Source organism: Syzygium oleosum, unplaced genomic scaffold (assembly GCF_021117445.2).
Source record: "Syzygium oleosum isolate NSW1041296 unplaced genomic scaffold, Sole_v2.1 Sole_v2.31, whole genome shotgun sequence".
Taxonomy (NCBI): domain Eukaryota; kingdom Viridiplantae; phylum Streptophyta; class Magnoliopsida; order Myrtales; family Myrtaceae; genus Syzygium; species Syzygium oleosum.
In genome coordinates this window covers 2058567-2072156 of record NW_026607515.1, presented here as the reverse complement: position 1 = coordinate 2072156, position 13590 = coordinate 2058567, and the positions used below count along the sequence as shown (strand labels likewise).

Genomic DNA, 13590 nt, shown 5'->3' with positions numbered 1-13590 from the left:
AAGAAAAGAAAGGAAAAGAAAAGAAAAGAAAAAAAATTCGAAAAATAAAAAATAAAATTAAAAATTAGACGAATAGTAAACGGGGTAGATTTGGGACAAAAATAAAAGTTTGGGATTTTTTATGAGACAAAAAAATTTGGGATATAATTGAGACAAAGACTAAAGTTGGGGTTTTAGGAATTTGGCCCTTGAAGTTCTGGCAATAACTAGGAATTATTTGGACGTACAAAGTTCGATTTAAGCACAACACTACGTTCGCAATCCAAGAATCTAAAACTTTTCTTCGAATGCAAATGCGTTCATAACACAACGAGAACCAAATCAACATGCGTAAGATTTTACAGGGAAAATCACATAAATAATTCATGAAATTTCACTCAATATGTAATGTGATCCACGAACTTTTAATTTATTTAACTTGGTTCCTGAATTTTTAATCCAATGTGCAAGTGATATATAAATTTTTAATTTGTTCAATGTGGTCCATAAACTTTTTGTACATGTTCACACCGGTCCCCGAACTATATAAAAATGTTAAATGTTGTCCTTCAATTAATTTAAACTTCAAAATATTGAACTTTAGCCCCTGAATCACACAAACAGTTCCCAAACTTTGGTCAAGTGTGCAACGTGGTCTCTGAGCTTTTAATTTGTTCCGCGTGGTTTCCGAACTTTATCTCAATGTGCAGTGTGGTCTCTGAATTTTTAATTTGTTCAATGTGGTCCTTGAACTTTCGGTTAATATTCAAATTAGTCTATAAACTATATAAAAATGTTGAATGTTGACATTGAGCCGAAGTTTATGGACTATTTATGTTGTTATCGCAATATTATACCCCGTAGCAAATATATTCTTCAGATATGTGGACTATTTTCAAAATACAAGGTAGAGAGAGAATGAAAGAGAAAGAGGGGATGGAAATACGGGAGGCTTGGCGGAGACCACGTAGCGGAGACGTGGACAAAGAGAGGGTATCCACAAGCATGATGAGGCACAAAAGCGACCACCACTTCTCTCTTTTGCCTCCTCTCGCTTCCCCTCCAACATTTATTAATTCATTTAATGCGCCCCCCTCCTCTCCTTCCCCTACACATTCAAACATCCCCTCGTTTCCACCAAAATTTATCCAAATATCTTGACCAAAAAAAAAAAAAATTTATCCAAATATCAACACTTGCACAATCCCATCTTGGGCCTCGCCCTTTCCACTTATTTACATGTTGGCCCTCGTCTTCACCTCGCCTCCTCTCGAGAGACAAGCCAAACGTGTGAAAGTTTGAAGATTAATTCACGGAAAAATTCTTTCGTTCAACCAAATTTACCCAGACAGCACTTGGTGTTATTTAACGAAGGGAACGAGAATGGCAAAGCCCTTCTTCTTCTTTTAAAAAAAGAATGGCTAGAATTAATTACAAAATTTGGCACCAAAAATGAAAATAAAAGAACTAAATTTTAGAATTCTCGAGTGTGGTCACCTAGGCAACTAATGCCATGATGTTGACTTCTCTAATTAGCCTCCCCACCACTCCCCCAAAATAAAGAAGAGGGATATTTTCTAATGGGAATTTCTAAAGGAAAATGCCGGTGGGTCATCAAAGCCATCCACAAAATATATTCTCAGTGGCATTATAGTAATTAAGAGGAAAGTCTAGAGGGATAGTCACACATACCAAGAAAGTTGGAATTCCGTGACTGCCCAAAAAGAAAAGTACAAGACAGAATAACTAAAACCCTTATATTTATCCACATCATCAAAGCTATCAAAGTATCAAATTGTGGAGTGCCGAAAGGAAATCTTCAGAGCTTGGAGGGTTCCATGAGTCTATCCTCACGCATTACTTTATGCAATCCTTTGATTGGTCCAAAGCCCCACAGCCCTCCAACCACATCGTCTCTACCACAACCTGTACCTCCATCGCCTCTTTTGTATGGGCGATGAACAACTTGTTACAACCCCAGAAATCACAAGAAATTACAAGAAACGAAGAAGAAGCAGCAGCAGCAGCAGAACAAGGAGAAGCAGAAGAAGAAGATCAAAGGAAGGAGAGTCAAGAAAACATAGAGAGAAGAGGATGTCGAGATCGAGAACTCGCCATCACGCCTCAGTTTGAGCTGCCCCAAGAAGACGGAGATCAAAGGAAGGAGAATCAAGAAAACATAGAAAGAGGTGGAGGTCAAGATCAAGAGCTCAACATCGCCCCTCGGCTTGAGCCGCCCCAAGAAGAAGAAAGAGCGAGATGTGAGTGGGACTTCCATCTCTCTGCGGTCGTCTCCTCCGCCGCCGCCTCCTCTTCCGACACTCTCGGCGTCATCGAAATTGACCCGCCTGGCGCTCTCATCGCCACTGGCGGGATTGCACGGAAGATCAGGATTTACAGCTTGAGCTCTCTGGTGCCCCAAGAAAGTGACCTAACAACAACTGCATTTTCGGAGCATTCCAGCGCCTGCAGCTACTACATATGCACTCCGGCCAAGCTGAGCAGCCTCAGGTGGCGGCCCGGCTCAGGCGGCCGGGTCGTCGGGTCTGGCGACTATGATGGGGTTGTCACGGAGTATGACCTCGAGAGGCAGGTGCCGGTGTTCGAGCGGGACGAGCACGGCGGCAGACGGGTCTGGAGCGTGGACTACTCGAGCTCAGGCCCGGCCGTCGGGGCGTCTGGGTCCGACGACGGGACAATGCAGCTCTGGGATCCACGCTGTGGTGACGGCGGGAGGTGCCTTTCCATGGTGCGGCCCGGGGAAGCGGGTCGGAGTACCGCCGTCTGCAGCGTCGAGTTCAGCCGGTTCGACGGCGTGACTTTGGCCGTCGGGTGCGCGGACCGGAGAGCCTACACATATGACCTGCGCAACATGTCGGGCCCGGTCCGGTTCTTCGATGGGCATGCGAAGACGGTGACCTACGCCAAATTCCTCGGCTTGCACGCGATGGTGTCGGCGAGCATCGACGGCTGCCTGAAGCTGTGGAGCGTGGCGGACACATGTGCAGTCCGCACCTATCGGGGGCACGTGAACACGCGGAGCTTCGTCGGGCTGTCCGTGTGGCCAGACGGCGGGTTGATCGCCTGCGGCTCAGAGAGCGACCGGGTGTTCGTGTACGACGCGAGGTGGGGCGAGCCCATATGGGCCCACCGGTTCGAGAGCGGGTTCGTGAGCAGCGTGTGCTGGAAGCAGGCTGGCTCGGACAGGTGCACGCTCGTCGCCGGCGGGTCGGACGGTGTTTTGCAGCTCTTTGTGGGCGCGAGGAAGTCATCATCATGAGGACGATCGTCCCTATGTATAATTCTACCCTTGAAAGGCTCGGAAATGATACAAATTGGTGAGTGAGAAACGAATAGAGGCCATTCATTTTTCAATTTTCTCTTTACAGCTTATCAGTATATGTTAACATTATTTCCATCTATTTCTTTGATGGATATGGTATTCTTCTTCATTACATTATCCATAGATGGTTCTTTCCATCGTTCTAGAGACTGGAATCTTATCCTGTTGGACACACATTGAAAACGATGTTGTCAGGTTCCTTCTGTTTGCTTTCTTCTTCGTCTGAACAAGATTTTTTTTCGTTTTTTCCATCTTTTGTATGCCTAGGAATTGTCATTCATCGCGTTTCCCTGGAAAGAATGGATAAGATTCTGATCAGAACTCGTTTGGCAGCTTCCGCTTCATGAGCCGATGATTCTTCATAAAAACCTATTTCCCGTTCTGTGTCTCGAAAATTTGTTTCTGCTGTCTTGAATTGAACCACAATCAAATCAAGCCTATGGCCAGTTTCCGCAGGTTGTAGTTTCTGTAATCTTTACGTAACATAACCCGTTTCTTGATCTAAGCTACTAAATTAGTGAAATTTAGTTAGAAGAAAAGGCGTTTTGCGTCTGAACTGGTAAGATTTCTTAATTCAAGAATACGATTGTTTTATTCATTCAATGCAAGAAAATGTTTTCACTAATTAGAAGTTCTACACGTGCATATACAAGAACTACTTGCGGATACTATTCTTAGGTAACTTTGCACTTGCAAGTGGCAGACTATTTTGCTAAATTGGTTACTTTGACTTGTATATGGTACGTAAATATATACAACAATTTTATCATTTTAGGAAGAATCGTTTCACTTCCGTCAATTTTGTATCAAGCTTCTGTAGTTAATGCAAGAGAATACAGCTCTACAAAGGGAGAAGTGCATCCATTGACAACAGTAGAGAAAGTTCCTTATATACATGTATTGTTTTGAAAAGCTTAATGACATCCTCAATCGAATTGTAATTCAAATGTGTGGGATACTGTGATTACAGAGCCTGTGCAGTTAATATTTATCCGTTTAAGAAATATTGCTATGGTCGTAAGAGAAGGAGAAAAGTTATATTTAAAGGAGGATTTAAATGTGTGGAATGTTGCCTTCTCCATATATATTTGATTCAAAATTTCGATTATGTGCATATCAATATCTCAATGATGCTTGCATCGTGTGCATTTATGAATGTCTCTCGATTATTGACCGCAATAGTGAGTCTCTTAAGTTGAATATGAGATGTTTATAAGATTGGTTTGGGTAAGAGAAGTCTTTCTATTGAGATATACGTATGAGTTGTGTTAGAAAAAGTCCAAATTTAAAATATGCAAAGAAAATCTCTATTTCTTCATGATCATTAATTTGCATTTTCTAGTTCCATATTTAGAGAAATTAATTTTAAATATACATAGTGCACATGCAAACTCTTAAATCTTTTGGAGAAAACTTTATTAAGTGTTAAAATATTTGAACATTAAATTACGCTTTCATCTAACAATTTGAACTTTTAGAACAAAGTATCAGAGCAATAGATTTGGAGTTCAAATATTTCCAGACCCCTATTTGTCTCTCCAATGACATTTTTCCATTATTTTTCATTTGTTTGGTTATTTAGGGGAATTGATTTAGGAAAATAGTAAATTTTCATTTATTTGGTGATTTAGAAGAAGTGATTTCCTTTTTGCTAGAAGGGGAAGTTATTTTCCCCAATCTAAACTTGTTATTTTCAATTCATGGAAAACGTTTTCTGCGGATCGATTAATTTTCCTTGGTCCAAATACCGGAAAGTCGAAAAATAATTTTTCAAAAAGAGTTTTTTTTTTCCGAACAAACTGATCCTCAATATCATGCTTTCATGTTCCCTCTACTGTTATCTGAGCGTTGATTTGCATCTTTTTTCGAAACAAAGAATGATACTGTTCATCCCGGCAAAACAACATGAAAAAGATCTTGGTACAATTGAGATCTGACGTACCAGCCAAATGCGGTACCTTCGCAAATCATTCGTACTTCAATGTCTCCACTAAATAAAGTTATAATCATTATTAACAACATTCCTGCTTTTGCCAATATGCTCTTTAGGTGGATAAGTCTGGGGCAAGTGAAATACCTCACTAATGGTATAAATTTTTTTAGGTGCATTTGGTCCAACATTTCCAAAGGACTATGAGCCTTCAAAGGCCTTCCTGCTAATTTGAGATGCTTGATAACATAACCCCAAATGCCTTGGGACAAAATTTAGCATTTCCAAAACCCCAATCCACATTAATTGTAACTTATATCACCGAGGGTCGACGACGATTGCGGGTCTGTTAGGCGACATTTGGAGGGTCGTAAGTCTGTCAAGCGAGATATGGAAGTTCAAGGGTAGCCAAGGCTCACCAAGGGTCGCAAACGATTGTGCGAGGCTCGTCTTGGGTCACCAACCTTCGCCTGGTTACCTCTGGTCACTTGCTCAATGCTCACTTGAGGCTTGCCTGTTGGACGCTCGCGCAAGGCTCACCGGTGCTTGTCAATGCTCACCGCTGCCTCATACAAGGCTCGCAGACTTCAAAAGCCATGCCCTCTATTTTTTCCCAAAAAATGTTTTTTCACTTCAGAGTTGCTTTGCAAAAAATTCACCGAAAGTCAATTCGCCAAACGGTATTTACTTTGAGTAAATACACTTCCAGTCAAAGATCATTGAGAAAATAACTTTGCATTTCCACGAAGCTCTCCTAAACTCTGCCTTTGACCATAAACGACATGAGATAGATTGTATTTGTGATTGTAGCGTTGCGCATAAAATCCACCTATGAACAACTATTCGTTCATCAGTCAGCTAATCTATCCATCTTACAAACACATTTTTCGTTGCCAAATTGATAGAGTTCGAATTTAGGTTTCCGAATTGTTAAGAGCTCGAATATTGATGTACGTGTGAAGTGGTACAAAGTCATTCCGATAAGAACCTACAGGCCCTTAATCTGACTTAGCAAAGATTTGATTCACAAATAGTAAGTTTCACATGTTTTAAGCATAGCAAAAATTTGATTCATAGATTGTAAATTTCACATGTTTTAAGCAAAAACTTCCCCTCTTTTCGGTCAGCAACATGCTCTAACATTGACTGATGCACTTTTGCTTATGCGTGCAACAACAATGGCTAAAGAATGGTTATGGCATCCCACACGCACAGCGACAAAGGGCTTAAAAGAAGCATGCGAAAAATGCTTAGTTGGGCTTCAAGGCATTTTGAGAGCCTAGCCTAATTAAACCCATTGAAAGAAGCCCAGCCCACAGGATTAAAATGAGAGAGAGGAGATTAGGTACAAACTAAATATTATGCCATTCAATGCTCCTCACAGACCAATATGCCTTTAGACCAACACCTACTTATCATCTAAAATTTATCACCTTGCATATTCTAGGAGCTGTGCAGTTTTTGTTTAGCTAATGGTGTTTAGAACTTATAAGCTAATTTAGGAGCAAGTATCCATCCGAAATAGATAGGTGTCTCGATTAGTCTCGTGGCAATTACCAATGGAAAATGACTCAAATATGCTATTTTATCCGATATTATTTTTTGTATGCATCTGCGAGACTGCAAATAATTAAAGACGGGAAATTTTGGTTACCCCTATTAATTGGGATGGATCTTACTCTTTTAGCATAAAAAATAAAACTTGTGAGCATTTCACTTACTGCTCTTTTGTTCTTGTATGAGTATTTGGTCTACCTAAAGATAAATGAAACCAAGGCCTTACTCATGTTAAACGTGAGTTACAAGTCCTATAAACAATTCTCGAGTTGCTATCCGTTTGGCATTTACTATATCATGATATGATATGATATAATTCGATATGATGTGCTCCTTGTGTATAAATACTATTCATCACATGAGGATTCTTATATACGTATCCACTGCAAGACTACTTGCTGGTGCACGCGACAGTATCAAACTACAATGTTCGTATCTTGAGACGGCATAGACGGAAGGCTTCAGGTCAATTCAACAATGGAAGTTGTCTTGTCTGACGAATATTTATGGAACACGTCTTTGCCGTTATCAATTTGATAATGATGGTTGGTGGGGAGTATGGTAGTTGACATTTGAAGCTGCTTCTGCTCCGACCTGTAGGAGCTCGAGTCGTCATTGACTAGGGCTAAAAGAAACTGGTCACAGTACATTCACTGATTATGATCAACAGTACAAAAAAATCATACAGAAGTAGAACGACAGCGGGTTTTTTTTTTTTTAAAGACTTGCTGATCATATGAAGAGGAAAACGACAGAGGAGCGACGTTGAGATGTAAAATAACTCTGCAAGATAATATAAGTCCAGGTCTCTGTCAACTTACATAACTTAGTCTAATAATGCCCCTAGTTTCAAGCTATCTTCTCTCTAACTTATTCTAAGATCAAAGTCTTCCCTTCCTATAGTCTATGGAACTAAAGTTCTGAATATATAAGATCGGAAAAATTGTCCAAAAAGTCATAAACCTATTGTACTTTTATCAATTCAGTCCTAAACCTTTTAATTGTGCCAATTGAGTCCATCCGATAAATTTTGGCCGGAAATCGTTAACGTAGATGCTAGCCGTTCTACGTGACATGACTAGCGTACACGGCCGGCGCTGACGTGTATATTTTTAATAATATTTTTTAATTTTTTTCCTTTTCTTTACTTTTTCTTTTTTTTTCCTTGGACTTAGGGCCGACGAGGGCCGGGACATCCTCGCCCTGGGCCAGAAAGGGTCATGTAGCCCTCGCTTGGTCAGATTTGGCGAGGGCATCGCAGCCCTCAACAAATCTAGGAGAGGGGCTGTGACGCCCTTGCCTAGTGCCGGCAGGGGCATCTCGACCATTGTCGGCTTCAAGTCCAAGAAAAAAAAGAAAAAAAGTAAAGAAAAAGAAAAGGAAAAAAAAATATTAAAATATGTCCACATCAGCGCCGGTCAGTGTCTATGTCAGCGATTTCAGGCAAAAATGGCCGGATTGACTGAACTGGCAAAACATGAAAAGGTTTAGAACTCAATTGGCATAATTGAAAAATTTTTTAGTACTGAATTAGCACAATTGAAAAGTTTAGTACTGAATCGGTACAAGTATAATAGATTTAAGACTTTTTTCTGCTATTGTTTGTGTTGGTATGAAGGGTATTTCTTGATGGAAACCCTACGACCAACCACCTGTGCATCGTCTTTGACCCGTCGCACATTCTACTCTCTCTTGATATCTTAAGCTTCTAAAAATAGATTAAGATGGTGATCTTCTCCCCAACATTCCTGGTTAGAGAGTTTTTATTGTTGAGTTCTTTGGTCAAACTTATATGATGGTGATGTATATTTGTAACGCGCTAATAATCATAGGATAGGTTTGAGGAAGTTTCCATCAACAAAATGGAGGCAAACACGACTTATGTATCACATGATCTATATTTGTGGAATTATCTCATTTTGAATGCATAGAAATCTCTTGGTTTTTACTTTAACCTTTCGAATTAGAGAACCTTTAACCTTTTATTCTTTCTACACAATTGTTGTTCACTTTAATATTATAATTATACAGTTCCGCAAGTTTGTTTTTGAACGATTTGTGCACGTAAAAGCGTATCGATATAGCTCAAGCTAAAATCTTCAAACTTTTTGGCCCTTGATCAAGCATTGACAGAAAAAAAAAGGGATCTAAAGTTATAGAAGAGTTGTTAAAGAAACTCTCATTCTAATCCAGTGGTTTAATTAATCAGCCCCAAAGCAACTTTGGTTACCAAGAATGATTCTTGGCTCCGTTTATTTCGCGGAAAATGAACGATTTGGAAAATATATTTCTAAAAATAATCGCTTATATCGCTTGAAATAATTAGTTAACTAAAATATTTTCATTATTGACAACAATTTATATCTAAACATTTTTCTTGAATGATGGAAATATTTTTTTCATTCATTTTTGTAAGTGATACAAATAAATATTTTAAAGAAAATATTTTCTAAATTATTCATTTTTCGCAAAATAAATGGAGCATTATTTTATTGATGTAACGTTTGTTTTTTTTTCTATTCCCTCTTGGGCATGGTTTTGGGACCAAGGGACAAGACTGTACAGCTGTTGGTCATCTTCAGACCGAATCAAATTCGATAATCACTATAATTAAGAAGCAAGTGTGTCCTAATCCTTAATCATCCTTTTGGACTATAAGAGACACACACATGCCTCATCATCACTTGGTCAGCCATTAATGTCCTGGTTATATAATGGGACGAAGACCCTCATGGCACATTGCTTAAGCACCATGGCGTAATCGCTGAGTCACAACTTGTTCTTAACTGTCATTAATTATGATTATACGAAGTAATTATACACATGCTGACACTTTGGTACTTATAGAAATACTAAGGAATGTATTTTTCAATAATGCTTAGGCACATGGCCTTGCTTAAATGGCCAGACGGCTCACATCTCATATCTCATTTTCTTTAATCATCCGCGTGCTGAATCTAACGAATAAATTTCCACAAATTAGGAAAATAGAATGACAAGGACATCCCATAAGTGGTTCGGGACTAGTTGATTAACCTAGCTCTTTTTTTTCTTGGTATTATATTCAACTCGGAGTTTTAAATGCGATGACAAGTGTAGATACAATTGTTTAGTAGTGCATTGGCATCTGCGATCCATTTTGCTTGCTCGATCAACATCTACATTGTGACCGACCAATAACGCTTGTTAAAGGGCGGAGTCTACCACTTCGTTCCAAAAGAACGGATTTCTTTCCTTTTTGGTAAATTTCTGGAGGAGTTGGCATGTGTATACATACATACATATATATATATATATATATATATATATATATATATATATATATATATCAGCAAGAGAAGATATCAATCACATGATTTTTCGGTAATTTATTAGTAACTTAGAAAAAACTTTTTATGAAACGACGGATTCTTTTCGACAATATGCAAAGTACCAAATGTTTTTTTATCTTTAAAACCAACCCAGCAAATTTATCAAGTCTTGAGTGAATTTATTGATATTCATTTGAGTGAATTCCCAACTTCTTTCCAATTACATTATTAATTGGTTTTGGGTTACAAACTCTCATTTGGAGTTCTCTTATCCTAAATTAACAACTTTGTTATCATTTATCGATTTTTGCTTGTCTTTCTTATAAACGCCTCAATTTTCTCAACTAGTATATGAATTTTCTAACCCTTGTTTGTGTAACTTACCAACTTTTCTTTCATTAAGTTAACAACAAATTTTGATTTGTCAAATCTCATTTGTGTTGCTTGTCGACATTTATTTAATTTTTTTTTTGCCAACTCTTTTTAGAAACTACCAACCTTAGTTGGAATAATTACCAGAGTTTTCTCTGATTAAGTTACCAATTAGTATTGCATTATGAACTCATATTTGAGCTAATTACCTACGTTCATTTGACTTTTGTCCAAGTACCAATTTCTAGTATCTTTGTCAATAAAAACTAAGCTAGCCTTCTCTTTTATTGGACAAACTTTTACTTACTCTTGTTACTAACAGTTTTTTTACCCTTACTAATACTTATTATATAGTTCACCGAAAAAAAAAAGTATTTTCACGTACAAAACTATAAAATTCTGCTTGTTAGGTAGTGTCAGGGAAATCAATCAGAAAATATTAGTGGCACATAAAAACACATTTGTAGCCACAACTCATGTTCGAAATATACAAAAATGAGACAATTCTCTCTTCCGCATATTCTTAATCTTTCTCTTCACCTAATAATATCCAGCGATTTAGACCTGTAAGGGAATCCTGCACACGCAATATCAATTCAATCATAGACAAGATTTCTTTATTAAGCCCCATTCATGTACCGATTCTTGGTCTTCTCAACTGTTCTTCACGTATGGACAATCCTGTCCCGTCAATCTTTTAACTCGTATGCGAAGGGGGACGTTACATCATTCCACATTTCTTGTCCACAATAATTTTTATTAACTTCGTATCAAATGTGATGTATATTACCCAATAAACGTAAACCTTCTAAAAATTCGATGTCTTTACATACGTCGATTTGTGATGACGAGAGAGAGGCTACACTGCCGCTGGGCCTTTTCCTTTCGCACCTTGTTCCATGTACGTGTCATACTTAACACTAATTAGGATGTGCGTAAAGAGAAAGTTTCGCATGTATCCGCACATCTGAATCTAGTCCATCTTAATTTTCAGATCATGCTAGTCTTATACGAGATCCACAACATTTATTATCTGAGAATCACTCAAGGGTGGTGGCCACGACGAGCCTCCCAAAGGTCCATCTCCGAGGTGTGATCCAGTCTTTTTACTCTAGTCCTAAAACTCCTATAGAAAGACAACCACCCAAAAATGCCCCTCTTCTTTGAGGCTAGTATGTGTGTCAAAAGTAAGTTTTGTATGCATCTGGCACATGTGAGTCCATTTAATCTTAATTATTAGATCATGCGAGTCTTATATGGGATCCGCAATATTTAATATATGAGAATCACTCAAGGGCGCTGGCTGCCACCAGCCTCCCTAAGGTCCATCTCCGAGGTGTATCCGATCTTTCTACTCTCGTCCTCAAACTCCTATCGAAAGACAACCACCCAAAAATTGCCCCTCTTCTTAGAGGCCACTCTTGAATGGATTCATACAAATCATATGAAGATTTTTAGTCTGCAAATTGATGGTGACCATGTTTTAAATTTCGATGGAAAGTGCCATCACCAAATACCGACAGCACAGCAACCGTTCCAGGACGTTAAATAATGTGATCGCCAAGCTAATAAAAACAAAACCACCGTCACCACCACCACCATTATGATATTGTTAAGGGAAAATGACAAATTGCAGTGAAAATCGAGAATGAGTTGGTAGGAAGAAAAGGACTGAGAGGGAGAGCTTTTCATACAACCCTCATAACCTAGGAAGAGACGCGCTTTATATTAAGCCCACATTCATCTTATTATATGAATCGCTCAGCAATATATGTATATACACACACACACATACCTATGCCTTATTGCCTTAATAAACTTTAGGTATGATGGCCGACTCCATTATATATTGCAAACACTATTTATTAATTCTTCAAGAACCAACAAGATCTTTTGTTAACCTTAAACTCTTATTCTTTAGTTGTAGAATTCTTCCACAAGGTTAGCCATGCCGACACTTATAATTTTGTTTTGTTAGACTAAATACTTATTGGATTTCTTATTTTTGAGACTCGGCTGTGTGAGTTTTTGGTTCATTAGTCATTTCAACCAACATTGATATGAATAGTTATATGTAGCTTTAGAAATTAGCTAGCTATCCAAATCAACAATGATCGGCATGGGTTTTGTAACCGAAAGGTTACTCAGCCTGTATTGTGTATGACATGTCATACTTATTATGCGTGTCTTAGTAAGATTTACATACCATGTAACGAAGGGACTAGTGAGAATATTAGATGGGAGAGAATCAATTAAGTTAAATTACATACAAAAGTAGATAGAGAAAATCATGTTGTGTACACAAATGTGACGTATATACTTGTTCGTCGCATTGTGAGGTTGGTTTCTGAAAATAAAAAATTAACTTGCGGTGTGCATTTACATTCTTTTTACAAAGTGGTCCGTATGCTTGCCCAAATGGATGGGTATATCCTTGGAACAAGGCTGCAGCTATGAAGCTTATTTGGTTTTTGGTCGTTGACTCAGGCTTATCTGTTAAAGCAGAAATGTTTTTAGCAGGTTGTTCCTACTGTACTACAGATAGATTGCGGAAGTGAAATCCTTCTTTGAATGATGTTTGCCTTCTCTGTGGATCTTTCCCTGAATCTAGGGATCACTTTCTATTTTCTGAGTGTCCTATTTCTTGTGAAGTCTGGAGCTTGCTTTATAGATGCTGTGGTATTCAAAGAATAAGGCAGAGTTGGAGTGTACGAGTTGCAGTGGATTTGTGCTAGTTGGAAGGGGAAGGCTATTACTAATGATGCTTGCAAGATTGCATGGTGTGCTGTTGTTTACCTCATCTGAAATCTGGAGCTTGCTTCATGATGATAGTTTTCTTGTTTCTAGTAGTGGCATTATGTCCAGGGTCAAATGTGATGTTTTGTTTGGGTCTTGGCAGCATCCAAAGCAGTAATTTGTTTAGTTCAATTTCGGGTAGGCAAATCTGTGGTAACTGGAGACTCTTGACCTGAGTTGCTGTATTTCTTGAGTTTCCATTCTAATCCTTTCTGTCATTTGTAGCAAGATTCTCCAGCTTTGTTTATTTCTGTCGCTTATTGTCTTACCACATATAGTTCCATCGAAGCGTTTGGCTAATT

At 38.6% G+C, this 13590-nt stretch overlaps 1 protein-coding gene across 1 annotated transcript; it reads left to right on the top strand.

Moving 5' to 3' along the window:
• The first annotated feature begins 1743 nt into the window (after nucleotides 1-1743).
• On the top strand, nucleotides 1744-3570 carry LOC115683232 (WD repeat-containing protein RUP2). The gene has a single exon (XM_056304104.1). The coding sequence runs from the start codon at nucleotides 1844-1846 to the stop codon at nucleotides 3257-3259; it is 1416 nt and encodes a 471-aa protein (XP_056160079.1). The 5' UTR covers nucleotides 1744-1843; the 3' UTR covers nucleotides 3260-3570.
• Nucleotides 3571-13590: the final 10020 nt, after the last annotated feature.